The 18,160-nt window shown below is 41.8% G+C and overlaps 1 protein-coding gene across 1 annotated transcript in view; it reads left to right on the forward strand.

The window, feature by feature from the left end:
• The first annotated feature begins 641 nt into the window (after positions 1-641).
• cxadr (CXADR Ig-like cell adhesion molecule) overlaps positions 642-18,160 on the forward strand; it is a 43,571-nt gene continuing 26,052 nt past the window's right edge. The window contains exons 1-2 of the mRNA XM_019895291.1: positions 642-686; positions 1,732-1,918. Of these exons, the coding sequence (XP_019750850.1) occupies positions 1,867-1,918 (52 nt within the window). The 5' untranslated portion in view covers positions 642-686; positions 1,732-1,866. The remainder of the gene's footprint in view (positions 687-1,731; positions 1,919-18,160) is intronic.

Genomic DNA, 18,160 nt, shown 5'->3' on the forward strand with positions numbered 1-18,160 from the left:
TGTTGGAATTGGAGTCAAATAAAAACTTTTAATTTTGAAAGTACTGTAATCATTTTTTTTTAATTACGAATAGACTTTTGACCAAAATATCAACGTCAAAACTAAAATAGAAGTTTTCATGTGAATTTTCTTGTGGGTCCACTCATTATTGAACAGTCTACTAAGATTCATGTTCCAAAGTGAAGCTGGCTTCAGCGGCTGAAATTTCACAAGAATCTGGGGTTTTTTTGCCTTTGCTGCTGTCGGTGCTGTCCCAATTTCCAGGTCACCATTCTGTTGCTGGCCGCCGAGGGCGTATGGAGTGAGTCCAAATTCACGCGCAACTCGCTGGCGCCCGGGTGCAAGAAGCTGTGTTACCTGGGTTCTGTTGTCAAAAATCGGGCAAGCTAACCGTTGCAACGTATATGTTTGCATTTAAATCTGTCATTTTTTTGCTCACATCGGGGTCACTAATTGTACCGTTGCGGTGAATGACGAGAGGAGGGGACGAAGGCAAGTCATGTCTCTTTTAGAAGTCTCCATACAAACCTGAACTCTTAACATAGAAGCTTAGTGCCCTTCATCGCTTAGATCTCTATCATCACTGAGATCTCTATCGTCACTTTGAGCCAAGAAGTTTCATGTTCCCACCACTCCCTTAAAGATAGAGGTCCGCAGAGGTCCAGTGTCCACATCATTGAAGGGAGGTAAGCATTGCAATATTGTTTCCTGACTTGGCTTGTCGTTTTCTGTCAACTAGTGTCTGAAAACTGACCAGTCAGCACTCAAAAGTTCCATGTATGTGCATTCCTGCTCTTGTCCACTTCAGCCTGTGAGAATATAAAGCTCTGTCATGTATGAACATGTATGAATGCTGCATCCTGCAGTCATATACCTATATATAAAAACTTCCAACTGCTTTTCCGGTAGAATCATGGATGTAATAGGAGCACTGTATTATCAAAGCTTTTTGGCTATCATTGCCGGTGAGAGTCTCCTAACGGCCGCATACTGTGCCAGCAGGCTAGTGTTGCCAGATACAGTGACAAATATTCCCAGTAAGTGAAACTGTTTTCTGCAAAATCGTGACATAAGGGAGAGAAAATGACTGCTCGGTAAACATGCGGTAGAGAGGATACTCCTGTGTGAATCTGGAAACTTGGGAAGTGTAAAAAAATATATATATATATATATATATATATATATATATTTTTTTTTTTTACCCCACTAGGAACACGAATGCTTCCAAGAGGAGTTGAGGAGGGCACAGAGAAAACTGCTCAAAGTGTCCAGGGACAAAAGGTTTGTGCCATATTATTCTTCATATCCTCTGTCGCTTTACAATTTACAATAAATACAATATAGCTTTATTTTTATAGTGCTTTCACAACAGCTACAGCTGTAACAAAAGCATTTGACAGAATTTAAAGAATTTATATGGATGTTACAAAAGACTTATGTTCGTCCATTAAATATACAGAACAGGGTGTTTTTAAAAAAAAAAAATATTGCATTTGTTTACTGTACCCTGTAATTCAAATATATTCTTTGAATTAAATCCTGTAGTAACACATGATACTTTGAGCTTTGAGGTCGTTTCGACCTCTTAGGGGTTGTAAGTGTTCGGGGACAATTCTTTTCGTTCGAATTGCATATCGCAATAACGCCGTCTACCGCCAGATGGCGGTATTATATCAAGTTGAGACTGTCCGTAGGTCACGTGACACCCTGCGGCTCCCTGTGCACCTGCAGAGAGGAGGAGGAGCGGACTGGTCTGGATGCTTGGCGAGAGCTCTGCTACCGCCTTTCCCTCTTCAAACACACCACAAGTTTTCCTGAGCAAAGTTTCGCGGAAAGGACTTCGACTGAAACTAAACTGCAACGGGGATGGAGCTACCGAACGCCTGCTTCTGCTGTTTGTTCCTCAGCATTTTGGGGGGTAAGTTTTCCCCCATTAAACGCTACTTTGATTCCGACGATATTTTTCCGGCAGCAAGCGTTTTTTTCCCATGCGAGTGGTCAGCCTCGTCGTGTTTTTGGAACGCCAAACCGGTGGCTCGAAACTGGACACTTGCTTTGTTGAAATCAATTCAAGTGCTGATAACTTTGTTGTATTCTTACGACCTTCACAAGTAAGTAGTAAGGTATACACAGGACTTATTGGGTGGATATAAAATAATAATAGTAAAAACATTTTAGAGGAAAATGCACAACGAGGGCCAATTCTGATCCAAGGTCAGTTTTACAAAGCTAACGTAGCAGGAAAAAAGAAAGCGTCCAACTACACGTGAGTCGAATTGTCTCAACAATTTACAATGAATTAGGTATTATACTTAGATCATGAATTTAATATGGCAAAATGTAAACGATCCACTAATGTACACGTTGATGTGTCCTCGGCTGGTTAACAGTGGCTGGAGGGGCTCTTTCATCTTTTGCTTCCAGAACTTCAAAGTACTCGCTCTGGCAAATAGTGGAACAAAACATTGGAAGCAGTTGTTATTGGCTACTTGGTATACATTAGAATACATATCTTTATTGATATAGCTCTTTCACAATTGTTGCAGTTGTAACAAAGCGCTTTACAGAACATTGAACATAAAATAAAAAGAAATAGAACAGAACACAATATAAAACATGGAATTTCTCCATTGTGAGACAAATAAAGGTTTTCATATCTTTCTTATCTTACCTTATATGCCTTGATGTTTGAAGCAGTTATAAATGAAAGAGGAGAGACATTGTGAGCTTTACTCAAGACTGTTGATGAAAGCCAGTGAATCGAAAGTCACGATATTTATTTCGGACAGTTTATTTTTGATAAATGCATGTCGTTAAGTTTGAATATTTTACTGTTGATTGTTAACTTACATACCCTGCTTTTTTTGTCTGTCTGTGTATATGTTGCTTTAGCACCACATAATGTGTTGCAGATAAGTACATGGGTGTGTTGAATGTCCTGGAATTTACATTGAAACTCACAATACAAACTCCTCCCAACCTAAACAGTAACTGAAGCGGGATTGTGTTTTTGTTTCACTATGTTTTCTTGTGAACATTTATTGAAATGTCTTTCGAGTTGAGAGAGATGTGAGAGAGCAATGATGGCATTTGCTTATTAGCGTTAGAGCCGTCATGGAATAAAGAAATACTTGAGATTGTGGGACATGGAGTGTAAAACAATGAATGTTTGTTTTGTTTTGTTTTTTTTTACACTTCTATTGTCTCATGGCTCACATTGTATGTGTGCGTGCTAGTTTGGGCTCATTATCACCCTAATGGCGGCGTGGCCTCATCATTTGGGCAATGTTCCACTTCAGCAGTCAAGAACAGTATCTGTCGGACTGGTAGCATTCTTTTGACAGTTTTGTCTTCAGGAGTAAATCATATCTGTGAACTGCTCTTTAATGATGAAATAACAAGGAAGTGCATTTCTGCTCTATTTTCTTGGAGCGCTTTGACGAATGTATTGGACGGGACTATAAAGTGAAACAAAACCGCCCCCAAAAATGTTGCATAAATATCTCGGCTATTAGGAATGGACGTTTCACGAAATTTTCTTCATCAGCTTTAGGCCTTCCCGTGTGGACTTTGTGTGTTTGTGTCTCTTTTTGTGTGTAGATTTTCTTCAGGTACACCGGCTTCCTTCCATGTTTACAAACTCTGGCACATTACATTGACAGATGATTGAATCCTCCATATTGTCCATGGCTGCGATTGTGTGTGTGAAAGGTTAATACTAGTCTAATTTTATTCCTTAATGTGCCCAGTGATCTGCGAATGATCAGTCCAGAATGTATATCGCTTTTAGCTAGCATGTATACTGCTTTTAGCTCGCATGTATAACGCTTTTAGCAAAAAAACTCAGCTCACTTGTGACCTAAATGAAGTGTTCTAAAATAAGAATGTATTGTAAAGCTGTCCGCTGTAGTAACCGCTGTCCCTATAAAGGGTTAATTGGTGTTTTTTGTATTTTTGTCTTAACTTCTGCTGGTGTAACCTCACCCAGAATCTACTATGCTATCAGTAGCAGTGCCAACACTTAATGCAAACAGTTAGACATTTGTTCCCACCGTTTTGAAACACACCTGGCCTTCATTTCCCCTATTACAGTATTTGCTGTCCCCACCATGTTGACCACTAGCTCTTTAGGTCAATACTAGAACAATGTCACTGACATTGGGGGGAAACAGAAACCTGAGGAAACAGAGCTAGCGTGGAGAGTGCAGTTACCTGATAAGAGTGTAACTGAAGGTTGTGGCCAAGAGCCGGTTGCGTAGTTACCTTTTGAAAACACACACACACACACACACACACACACACACACACACACACACACGCGCGCGCGCGCACGCCGATTCTGTGAATGCACTTTGTGTATGCGCATACATGTTGTTTGTCACAAAGCCACTCTCGTCCTTGACATCCACATTTCTGTTTAGCGAGAAATAAGCAACCCTGTTATTTTAAACGCTGAATGTTGTGGATGCTACTAATAGCTTAACGCAGCAACACGTGTGATCAGGATTTATTTATTTTACGAGCAGAATAACTGGCCATTTTTTTTCAAATGACAGGTGAATTTGTAATGTAATAGAGCCTATCGAGGTTCATAGGTGGGACAACAAAGATTGGTCGAAGCCTGAAGATGACAGCCTTCGTCATTGTCATTGGCCCCTCTACAGCTCGTAATGACTTCAGGTCACATTCAGCGGTCGCAACCCAGCCGTCCACAGCTATTACTTCCCTCCTGAACCCGGTTGCACAGAACCAGCCGCTCGCTCTCACCCTGTCCTTGAAAATGAAGCAGGAACATGTGGAATTAGATTACACTCGGGAGCACTGCTCCGTCCTCTACAATCTGAGGATGGGGGCGATCCCGCATGAATATTCACTGTCCCTGGCCCTTAATATTTTAGCGGGCTTGTGCCTTATGAGCCCAGTGCCAACTCCTGTTAAACGATATGGGAATGTGAAATCCTGCTGTTCATGCCCCCACACTACCTTTTCCCTTTCTCTGTTTCCCCTCCATTTCATTTCAGTTTTATTCGGTGAGTAAAATTGCTTCCTACTACAAAATTAATTGAATTGATTAATAGTAGTACTTGTTTCCTGGTTCAGTTAATGGCTGAGCAGCCATTCTGTATTCATAGCCCATTCCGTTCTGACAGGTTGGGAGTAAAACCTCCTTCTGGGATGCTGCCAAAGCATTCTTGTGGGAAGATATTGGAAAGATTTGCCTTTAATTCCTTGTTTGCTGTCAGTGTGACATTGACAGATACAACGCACATCCAAGTCCTGTGTTGTCTGCCATCTAGGCTATAGCACCCTGCCGGCAATATTGTCTAGTCGCATATAAATCCACGTATTGTTATAATTTTTTTAAAATCTGGTAATTAGTTTTGTGGTCATGTGATCTTCATGGCACACATTAGTTGATGCTCAAAAACAAATGCGCCGTATGTAATAGTGGTGAGTATTTGACAGAATGTTTTACATTGCACGTCTCAGTCCTCTAACGTTTGGACAACTGGGTCAAAAAGGATGACTTTTCCCTCTCCCTTATCCTTGTAACATATCCGTTTACACAAGGTCATTGCATTGCTGAATGTGCCAGCCACCCACCCCCCCTCACTCCACCCCTGAGTCCATCGGTTATCTTGCCACGCTTCTCCAAGGGTGATGTATACCCGCATCGCACATTCATCACTTAGCCACTTGATGGCCAGCATCTCCAACCCCCACAGATAGCGCTTTCCAAACTCTTCCAATTTTTTTTTTTGTACTCTACGAATATGTCCGTTGTTAAAATCATCGCGAAAAACAACCCATTGAAATCTTGCTTTAGCTGATCGTGCATCCCTAATTTCTACCTTGACTGCAACTACTCATGATGCACTACGCATAAAGCGGGTTGCTGTTAAACTGCAATAAAATGGTTAGCACGTGTCATTGTTTTTCGGCGCCACCCTCTGAGTGCATGCTGCAACAAAAAGCAAACAGAGAAGACACAAACCACCGAAGAGGCTGCAACACAGAAAAGGAAAGAGATGAGGTAAACGATGTCAGCCATATTCAGTACAGTATCTTACAATGCTACAAAACATGGCGGACAGCAGCCAAGTTAACAGCAAAAAATGTATTTATTTTTCATCGACAAGGAGCGCAGAAAGACCTGTGGGTATTTTTTTTTTTTTTGAGCAACACGTGTGATCAGGATTTATTTATTTTACGAGCAGAATAACTGGCCATTTTTTTTTCAAATGACAGGTGAATTTGTAATGTAATAGAGCCTATCGAGGTTCATAGGTGGGACAACAAAGATTGGTCGAAGCCTGAAGATGACAGCCTTCGTCATTGTCATTGGCCCCTCTACAGCTCGTAATGACTTCAGGTCACATTCAGCGGTCGCAACCCAGCCGTCCACAGCTATTACTTCCCTCCTGAAACCGGTTGCACAGAAGCAGCCGCTCGCTCTCACCCTGTCCTTGAAAATGAAGCAGGAACATGTGGAATTAGATTACACTCGGGAGCACTGCTCCGTCCTCTACAATCTGAGGATGGGGGCGATCCCGCATGAATATTCACTGTCCCTGGCCCTTAATATTTTAGCGGGCTTGTGCCTTATGAGCCCAGTGCCAACTCCTGTTAAACGATATGGGAATGTGAAATCCTGCTGTTCATGCCCCCACACTACCTTTTCCCTTTCTCTGTTTCCCCTCCATTTCATTTCAGTTTTATTCGGTGAGTAAAATTGCTTCCTACTACAAAATTAATTGAATTGATTAATAGTAGTACTTGTTTCCTGGTTCAGTTAATGGCTGAGCAGCCATTCTGTATTCATAGCCCATTCCGTTCTGACAGGTTGGGAGTAAAACCTCCTTCTGGGATGCTGCCAAAGCATTCTTGTGGGAAGATATTGGAAAGATTTGCCTTTAATTCCTTGTTTGCTGTCAGTGTGACATTGACAGATACAACGCACATCCAAGTCCTGTGTTGTCTGCCATCTAGGCTATAGCACCCTGCCGGCAATATTGTCTAGTCGCATATAAATCCACGTATTGTTATAATTTTTTTAAAATCTGGTAATTAGTTTTGTGGTCATGTGATCTTCATGGCACACATTAGTTGATGCTCAAAAACAAATGCGCCGTATGTAATAGTGGTGAGTATTTGACAGAATGTTTTACATTGCACGTCTCAGTCCTCTAACGTTTGGACAACTGGGTCAAAAAGGATGACTTTTCCCTCTCCCTTATCCTTGTAACATATCCGTTTACACAAGGTCATTGCATTGCTGAATGTGCCAGCCACCCACCCCCCCATCTCCACCCCTGAGTCCATCGGTTATCTTGCCACGCTTCTCCAAGGGTGATGTATACCCGCATCGCACATTCATCACTTAGCCACTTGATGGCCAGCATCTCCAACCCCCACAGATAGCGCTTTCCAAACTCTTCCAATTTTTTTTTTTGTACTCTACGAATATGTCCGTTGTTAAAATCATCGCGAAAAACAACCCATTGAAATCTTGCTTTAGCTGATCGTGCATCCCTAATTTCTACCTTGACTGCAACTACTCATGATGCACTACGCATAAAGCGGGTTGCTGTTAAACTGCAATAAAATGGTTAGCACGTGTCATTGTTTTTCGGCGCCACCCTCTGAGTGCATGCTGCAACAAAAAGCAAACAGAGAAGACACAAACCACCGAAGAGGCTGCAACACAGAAAAGGAAAGAGATGAGGTAAACGATGTCAGCCATATTCAGTACAGTATCTTACAATGCTACAAAACATGGCGGACAGCAGCCAAGTTAACAGCAAAAAATGTATTTATTTTTCATCGACAAGGAGCGCAGAAAGACCTGTGGGTATTTTTTTTTTTTTTTGAAGCCTTCAGATGGAAAATTAATCTCAGATAATTACATGCTGCAATACAACAAAATTCTATTAAAAAAAAAAAACCTGGGCACACAAGAATGTATGATGCTCCTCCCGCTAGCTCAGTCACTTTTCTATGAAATATCCAATTTTATTTTACTGTTATTAAAAAGTACAAATACACGGTTTTTTGATATTACTTGATAAATAATACCAAACGTTAGCTGTGTGTACAAACTCTCATTTTTACATTAATTACTGTCCATTGGCAGAGTGGCGGCGTGTCCAGAATTTATGGTTCGGAATCGTAATTTCACAGATCTCACCGATTGTTGAGATTCTCATTCTAATTTATAGCACACTCTGTTAATTGTGTTTAATGGCAAATTTTTGTGACGTGGTCTTGCGTTGAAATTTTATGGCGGTAAGTGTTTTAACTCTTATAAGGTGAATCTGAACCTGTGAGGGATGTGTTGGCACAGTTGTGCACAATCTCAAAGTCAAACCTGTCTGTCAGTTTAGCTGTCATGCATGCGTTTAAAAAGTGGGGCTCGGCTTTAGAGAGCGAGAGAAAAAAAACATCATCATATGCTACAGACTTGACAATGTGTTCTGACAGCCTATCTATTGCTGCGAGTTCCAACTCTCTTTGTACAAAATTATTTTGCGGACAAGCCTCGCGTGTTGTCGTTCATGTCACATTATCGGCGAATGTCCAGGCAGAACCTTCTCAGAGCGGAGTTGCGGCAAGATAATTGCATTGTCTCCGCCAGCAATAAACCCGAGCTCTCCTTTCTAAGAACATTAGAGTTAATTGTTTGTCTAATCTTGAAAAATATTGTGCCTCTGACAGGGCGGCTAGAAGAAGGTCGGGGGGCGGTTGAGAGGAGGAGGAGGAGTGGAGGAGTGGGTAAAGCAGCTGTTGAGGGAGACGTTTTTAGCGCACCTAGCTCATTAAAAAGCATGACACATTGTTCACTGTGAACACGGAGAAAGGCAAATAATGTCTGTTGAGTCTCCCTTAATTTGTCTTGGTGGGATTTTGTTTTAATCACCAAGTCACATGACAAGCACCGTGGACAAAAGTGTTGAGACACACAAGATCTGGATCCGTCGGCTTTCCTTTTCGTTTGTTTGACTGTCAGTTGGTTTGTTTGTGTTCATTTCATATCCTTCCGAGGGATATCGCAGTGACCCCTTTTGCCGACTATCTGTCTGAAATCTCCTTTTCGTAAAAAAATTGTTCATCTCAGCGATTCCTGACATTTTGTCCGTTTTCTTTTCAGACGCTCGGCTGTAAATTGTACATTATTCAACACAATAGACGATTTAAATTTCGGCTCGGGCGCAATCTCAGTTATTGACCTTTTTAGCAAACTAACACTTATTTGGTCTGTTGAGGACAGCTCAGACGCATGTGTCAGCTTTTCAGCATCGAGGTGTGCATGCCTGAATTCTGCGACCCCATTGGCCACGTTAAAAATGCCAGTTTGTGTGTAATTCTTGTTTGGCAGCCGAGGGAGGGATCAATCACTAGGAGCTGTTCCAAAGCATAAAAAAAAAAGTCTTTAAAATGGCTGGCCATCCTTTTTCCCCGCTGCAGCCCTTTTATAATATATGCAGTATAGGGCTCAGTAATTGGGTGACTCAGCAGCCTCTTTCCCATCGTTGACCCAAGTGTAATACAGAGTCTAAACTGTTAACAACGCGCAGGAGTCTTAAGGCCTCGCCCCCCCCCCCCAACATTTCATTAGCAAGGTATACTGTTTTGATAGAGTCAGTAAATCCCGTACGTATAAAAAAAACCCAAAAAACCTTTTTGCACGTTATTAATCGTAAGTAGTACCAAAACAAATCATTTTTCGTGCATGCCAGCACTGCACTGTTTTATTTATTAGATTATTAAAACAACCGTGATTTTGCATGTATGGTAATTATCCAAATTGACATTTTGTAACAGCATAAATAAATAAATACCACCCAACGTATGCCCAAGTCCAAATTGTGGGTGAGAAAATATATTGCAGTCACCTCGGCTGCCTTATCCAGCATTTCCTAGTATCGTAACATATGTGTGATTGGCGTATACTTTTTTTTTTTTTTTTTTTGGTCCGCTTCTCCGTCACATCCTCTTCTTCATCTTCTTCCACTGTTTGCAACTTCTTCTTTCTCCCTTTGTTTGCTGCCAATTCAGAGATGACTTCACAGTCGTAACAATAGAAGTAGAAGTAACCGTAATTAAAATAGGGAAGGCTCATGCCGAATGCCTGGAATGGTTTCATGACTTAACAGTAGACCATAAACGGCTTCTGCCCTTCAGAAATAGTGAAATAAAAATCTCTTTAAGATTTGCCATCATGTGTTCTCATGCTTTAGTTTTTTTGGGGGGGGGTTTGCCCATTTGGAGCCACTCCAGATCTGAAAGCCAAGCTGTTGTCTGACTTAAATTCGCAGCAATTATTTTGCAACCAGGTCTCCACAGCATATTTAGCGGTGTTCCTCTTCCTCTATCATCATTAACATGCATTAATATGTTCCTTTGCACTTGTGCCAGTGAAGCTGTAGATTTGAAGCCTGAGATGGGAATTGCAATGGAACTGTGCGCAAACCACAGCAATTTAAATGCACACTTCATCTTTGTAGTGAAATTGGCATAATGTTGAGAGACTCACTTTTTTAAACCAGGAAACATTTTTATGATATTCTTGTTTTGGATATCGTCACATTGCACAATATCGAAAAAGTGCTGCTGTTCTAATGAGCGGGAACAATGTTGGCAATTCTGCTGCAGTGGTTCTTGAGGCACCAGCAGTTGTGAACAAGTCGCTATCTGACAACAACGCCTCAGGATGCCACTTTGTTAGTTCACGCCTATAGTTCATTCTCTGGTCCAAGTCATTTGATAGATTTGAGAACTTGGTACTTTCGCCCCTGTTTCAGTTTCTTGTCACGCCACAAATAAAACAGAATCACAACAAACCATGTGACACACTAGTCCTGATCGGACAGTGGCGGCTGCAAAAATGGAAGCCCTCGGAAAGTCTGCTCGACAGAGTAGGGAGTGGAATGCTCTCAACAAGCAAGGACCGCCAACCTTTTTGAAATGGGAGAGGTACTTCTGGGGTCCATTTTCATGCACACTTCTAAACATCAGAAGCGCATTGAGCTGCCTTGCTTATGAAATGTGCTGTGTAAATAAAGTTGCCATGCCTTCTGAAATAACACATTTGCTCAAATTACCCTTAATTGCATATGATTGTTGATCATAAATGATGATGTCATTACTCACAATAACTATCAACCACACTGGCCTTTCGAAGCAGCGTCATTTTCCACCAGCAAAGGTTGACCCAGTAGCATCGTCACCACTGACGCAACTCCCGCGTTTCGCTGTGCAGTCAAATTTTCACCTAACGGTTGATGTTTAGCTGTTGGTGTTTGCCGTACAGTATTTCTAAAGGAACAACGTTGTTCAGAGATTTTTTTCCCCCAAAACGTTTGAAATGCTTATTCTGACGTGCAGAAATTCCGCTATTCGCCATCGGACTCGGTCCCTCTTCCCACCGTTCAGTGTGCTTGTACACGTGCTTGCCGTCAACAGGGACACGCGAAAGTGAATTCATGTTTGATAATTGAGAGGCTAAATGGAAAACAATGATGTTTCTTATTAGCGTTAAGAAGAACAAATGGATAATAATTGGGAGTCGTTTAGACTTTCTGCATGCTTGGCAGTCTGACTCAGAAAAGCCTTTCAGCAGCCTCAGGCTACGCTACTCCCGAACGGTTGCACCATTCTAGATGTCATTATCAATGACTCTCCCGAAATGGAAGTGTGTATTTATGTTTTAAATTTATATTTTGTGATCGTGGTTGTTTGCTGTCATGCTGCAGTGCCTCATGCTATCGTGAACGAATTCCTTGTGTGTGTGTGGTTACATATTTGGCCAGTAAAAACTGATTTTGATTCTGGTAAGTCACCTGGGAAGAAACTTGTGTGGCAGGTAGTAATCAAGTATCAAGTACAACTTTATTGTCAAATGTGTTGTATGAAATTTCCTCCCTCTTAAACAGACAACAAGAGGAGCCGCTGCGGGTGCCCGCGCCGCCATCAAAAGAACACTTAATATAAAATGACAAAATAATACAACACAACACATAAAACAGACAGTCGTAATGTTGACATTATCGTTTTAATTCCGTTGTTTGTCCGTCTGACGATGAAAATGAAGGATTGCCCTCCATGATCTCCATCTCTTCATCTGTTTTGTTCCTCTTATCTGGTGGGGTCAGGTTACGAGACAGCAGCCTAAGCAAGAGAAGCCAAGAGTTCCCTTTCCCCAGTCACTTCATCCATTCAGAATGTAAATAAAAGTTTGAATTGGGTGGAATCTCTGATTTACTGTTGATGAGCAATATTCTGAATTTCGATATTTATTAAAAGTCTGCTCTCAGGTAGTTTGTTGTGAAGCTAAAATGACAGACTTAGAGGATCAGGGTTCTCCATCAAAATGGGCTTAGTGCTTTTATCTCCATTTTCCAGACTTCTTCAGACTCTTCCTCATCCTTATTTCTCTGAAACAAATCACCTCGTGCACATCTGAGAGGTGCGTAGAATACATGTTATCCTTGTGTGCCGTGGCTTACTGGATTGCCACTTTGTTTGGGGATATCTTAACTAGTTCAGCAGGGTTATTTTTAACGTTCCCAATTGCATCTTGTCACTTAACGTTGTATGTGGCGTTCTCGTTTTGCACCTCCTCCTTGTGTCTACGCCGAGTGTGAGAGCTGGAGGCATGAATAAAACCCGGGGGGGCCCCCTGTTAAGCTGTAACAACAACTGACAGTCTTCGCCTGTGGCGTCCTACAGGGTTCATTACCCAGGTGTGTTTACTACTTTTGCCTTCAAGAATCTCTGAATGAAGCAGAGACTCCAGCTCTGGAAGATCTGGTTTGGCTGTCCGTCTGGGCCAAGATAAAATGTCGAGAAGACAAAAAGGGATTATCCATCTTATCTGTCAGCGGCATTCTTATCTTGATGTCCTGCTTGAGTGTCTCCCTCTTCACACAGAGGACAGGAAGAGACAGACGGTATCGAAACATTCTCAGCATCTCTTCATTCTGGCTAGCGGGAATGCTTTTGGCAGAATTAGAGCGTTTTAAAAAGAAGGGATGCCACAAATGTGTTTGAAAAGGAATGGACGCTTTAGCAGATATTACAAAGTACTCACTGTCTCTGGCCATATTCTCCGGGGCTTTCAGCAGTAAACAGATCGTTTCATTGATATCATGTGAATGTGTTCCTGCCTCTGAATGAAGAATGATTTGGCCATGAAATGCACAAAGCAAACTAAACATTGACACTTGCCGCTTTTTCGGGTTGGGATTTGTGGGGCAACGAAATCTCTGGCGCATCATCTTGAGGATGTGTAAGTAGAACAAACAAAGGTAGTCGATCTGGAGCAATATAATGTAAGTGTATACATGATATTGAGTGTATTGTGCAGATGCCATAATCAACACCCAAAAAGTAAAATTCCAACTCACATTTGGGAGTTGATTGCCTGAGACAGAAAGTGCTCTCAGCATGTGGACCGACTTAAGAGCCATGACTGGTAGGCACGCTACGTTTTGGTCAATGCAGTTCCACTTAATTCCTAAGAAGTACATTTAAAACTGTCGCTGGCAATCAAACTAATTGAGACAAAAAAAAATGCTTTTCATGCATTGAAAATTTGTCATTTGAAGGAATATCAGTCCCAGAACACAATACTGATTTTCTGTTAGCCTGATAATAGATGTTATGTTGACTGCTAGCATTAGCACTGGCAATGTTTCGAAAATGAAGTCTGTCTTCTGTTTAAGTATACAATAGGTGTAATTCTTTTTATTTTCTGTACAAGAGATTTCATTGATGAATGGTCAATAATTGACTCAATTACTTTTTATCAAGCTGAATTTTATCATGACCCCCCCAAAAAAAACCCAAAACATGGAAGCATTGAAGCCATTTAGGCCATTTTGTTAATGTCACACTTACCTTCAAGTGTCTGCTATTTGGCATTTTACTTTGATCAGTTTAGTCGTACGTCATTCATTAGTCTACCTCTTTCTTATGGTGGATTTCAAGTTTACGCTGTGTGATTAAATAGACTTTCTCAAACACCTTTAAGTTCAATGAGAGAGTCGCTGGCTCTTGCAATGAACCTGGCACTGCTGTTAAACGTTGGCAATTCGCTTCGGATGGTATGAGTGAGGTATGAGGAAGTTTCTGACTTGACTGGAGGGAGTTAGTCATATGTGACTGAACTCTTCCTGTGCACGCTCACGGATCTTATTTATTGACATAGGTGCATCAAGAGTGCTTGGCTCTCCATTTTGAATGGAATTTTGACTCGCCAAAGCAACTTGGTTTTAGTCCATCACCAGTCTGGATGAAGTAGATTTTGCTGTACTGCATTTAAGTCCGAGTGTTTGATCAGTGTCACTGCATCCTGATCACGCTTGGCAGTGTGTTCTGGGGCACTGACAAAAGATAGGGTTGGGGCACCAGCAGGGGCCCGCTCTGTATCAGGCCCACTGTATTTGTTTTGGGGGATGGGAGTATTTTAGAGGCAGCAGCATAGTTCCCCCCAACCCCCCTTTATGTAGAGAAACCCCTGTGTCAGGAGAGATGAGGAGACACCCCCATGACTGCACCCCATTGAGTTTTGTGGCTTTCATGTTTTCTCTTTTCATAGCTTTACATACAAGCTGGTGAGTTGTAGGCTGGAGTTTCACTGCGGTTCTGATTGCTTAGTCTATGGGCCCTATTGTTTGGGTCACAGAGTGGACTATTTCAAGGTCTGGCTCAAATGATCAGATTGATCGGATCTATTTACACTGGAGTGGCATTAAATCATATCCTATTCATATTGGATTTTTTTTTTAATCTTCTCGTGAAAGAGGGCATCTGATTTCATGTATTTTTTTTTTCCTCATATGACACATATCCAGATTGGACATTTAAAGTATAATTATGTCACTTGAACCATGCTGTGTAAATCCAGACACAGTTGACAGTGTTTTTTGCCCTTTTAACACCGACTTAATGCCCAACCGAGTCCCTTAAAGCCACACTTGCATAATCCGCTGTGCTATCCTTGTGGCTATTTTAAATTGAAATGATCGTATTTTATAAGCCTCATCTCTCCAGTGGTGTCATCCATGAGGTAGGAGCTCTGCTTATTTATTTGTGGTGTACACATCTATTTTGCACCACTCTGAAGTCATGCATACGACTTTCACATGCTCTCTAATTGTGTTTGAGCCTGCAAAATCTGGAGGACATGATTTTGTACTTCTCCAGCATCGCTGACAGTGTGGATATTCCCTGTTGTACGGTATATTCTCATCCCGCTGTCGGCCATCGACAAATTTACATCCAGCATCTTTATGTTCCATTTGCTTCTGTTCCTGTTTAATTTCCTCCAAGAGAATATTGTCACTTTTTCAGTTTTTTTCCCCCCCATCATGAGGATGTTATCTGTGTTGTTCTATGGCTTGGCGCCATGCCTATCAGCTTTACGGCACAGGCAGCCATCATATTGTCACTAAGTGTGTGTGTGCGCGTATCTGAGACAAAGCCCTATTCATATGGATGTGTACATGTCAGGCTTTTCTGTGAGCCTCCTGCTGCACTGTGGTCACTGTGGTCATCTCTCGAACAATTGTTAGGCTAACAATTATTTACGTGTTAGAGAAAACTGCCATTTGAATTGACTGTGCGTGCGTGCGTGCGTGCGTGCGTGCGTGCGTGCGTGCGTGCGTGCGCACATCTGTGTCTCACACATCCAGTTGAACATTGTTTCGATGTTCCTTGCTCACGTTTTCACCACTATAACGTTCACATTTCAAAGTCCCAATTTCACACAATTCATTTTTCATTTGCCGATTTTGCTCATAGCTAACACCTTGCTAACGTAAACTTCATTATAACGACCAGATTTTTCTCACAAAATGGTGAAAAGTTCTGCCTTACGATGAACCGCGGGAAACTAACTGCCGCCGCGACCTTGCTTATGAACAAAATGTACAACGCGGGATTCCCCTCCGTTGTTTGACAACACTATCGATCACCTCGGTACATTGTTGTACTTCCTGCTATGACTCACGGACGGAGGCACAGGCATGGTCTGAAAACATGTCTGGTCAACGACAGCCGAGCCTACGTGAATTGACGAAAGTTGGCTTCGTCGGCCGCGCTGGCAGTGGCCTATTGCGGTTCACATTTGCTGACTGAATGTGTTCAGAGATGACGTCAGAACAGTACAGTTTGTTTTATGTCCTATAAAATATTTTTTTTCTTCACATACACGTATTTCTAATTGAACATTTTTATACTCTAATTACACGGTCATGTTTTTAACATCTATACATGTTCATGCTGTATTATACATCGCAGTTGGTGGCCATTTTATTGGAAATGATTACAACGAACTATCGTTATAAGGTACAGATTCGTTATGTCCCTTGAGGTACATTGTAACGAAGTTTGACTGTATTTTATATGTAGTGTGTGTGTGTGTGTGTGTGTGTGTGTGTGTGTGTGTGTGTGTGTGTGTGTGTGTGTATAAAATATGGAAATTCTGACAAATTGTTATGGAAGTGAATTTCAGTAGGTTGGCCGCAATGAATAAACAATCGTGAAGTGAAACTAAATTCTTACAATATTTAAAACTTTTTTTTTGTTTTTTGTTTTCACGAACCCTGACGAAAAACAACATTCACGAACACTCGTAAGCCTTTGCCGCTGAGTCAGATTCCAGCTCGAGTTTGCTGCTGATCAACCCCCTGGTGGCAGAGAGTTTCGGAAGCCACTTGTGAAATGGTAGTACATACTTGAAATTAAAAGTGCACTTCCCCTGACGATGACGTAGCAAGTACAATTAAGACTTGCTGAGTTTTTCATTTACTGACCCATTAAATAAACGCCAATGGGAATTGAAATCCCTCCTCCTTTGCAATCCCTCCTTCCCTCTTGACAATAGTTCCTCTGTTGCCTCTATTGTTCAGCACCACCAGTTATTTCTCACTGGATGGTAGGAGTTTCACTCATTTAAAATCATGAATAATAATTAAGTCACCGCTTTTTTGTCCAGCCATCCATCCATTTTCCGAACCACTTATCCTCACTCGGGTCGCTGGTGTACTGGGGCCGATCCCAGCTAATGATAGTTTAGCAAAACAGCAGTTGCAGGGTATTCATGAATTGTTCCAGAAAGTAAGTCTAGACCTTCCATAGTTCATCTAGCGCTTGTCAATGCGTGTCTACAAGTCAACAATCTCTTCTGTGGACGTCCACTGCAATAACCTCAAAACATCGCCAACGGCCCCCCTTTTAAAAGCTGTCAAATGCCCCGCGCCGCAAAGTAAAGTGCGTACCATTTGTCACCCCTTTATCATTTAATGTCCAGTTATGTCAAAACAGCCTTTAGGTCATACTCACTGGGGAATTGATGGCTTCACGGTGTGCTAAGTGGAGCTTTCAGCCTGCATTACAGCACAATCATAATGGTTCCACATTCCCAGCCCTGTGCAACACTAAATAAACGTCACTACCAAAGCACACAGGGCGCACACATTGCTTTAAATTCCTCTGGGTACACTTGGGCGAGTATTCAGAGGCTTCCTTCTGAGCAGCAACCACGTTAAGAAGTTATCTTGTGCTTGTGAGCAAGATAATTGATGTGCTCTCCGGCACAGTCACAGGGGACCGGCTTAACTGTTTGTGATGGCGAGAGTGTCTAAGCTATTTAATTCACTCGTTCCACTGGCCCCGAGACTGCAAGTTTACAATCATGAATCACTAATGTCGTATTTATTCCATCATTATTTGCTATTCAGGAAAATATTTACTCTCATTTAAAGGCTATGTTTGGATTGTTTTTTGGTTTGTTTTTTACGCAATCATACATTATGTATCTAGCTCACATTATTTCAAACAAACCCTTGCCAGTAGCAGCACAACACCTTAAATTCCGAAAGGTTCAGGCAGCTCAATCACTTTACATTGTCAGTCACCTCTTTCACTGTTGGTAAGGTCGTTCCCATTGTTGTTGACCTGCACCCCGACCCCTGTGAGCCTGAAATATTTAGCCCCCTGCCCCCGAGTGCTCGGATGGAAGTTTCACACTCATGCCCTTTCACGTCAAAGGATGGAGAAAGGAGCTTTATGATCCTCGGTGGCCTCTGCCAGAACATTTTGGCCTGGCCAGAAGATGAGCTACAAAAAAAAAAAGTTAGCTTGTTAGACTGTCCTG

The sequence above is a fragment of the Hippocampus comes genome, unplaced genomic scaffold, assembly GCF_001891065.2.
Source record: "Hippocampus comes isolate QL1 unplaced genomic scaffold, H_comes_QL1_v1.1 scaffold177, whole genome shotgun sequence".
NCBI lineage: Eukaryota > Metazoa > Chordata > Actinopteri > Syngnathiformes > Syngnathidae > Hippocampus > Hippocampus comes.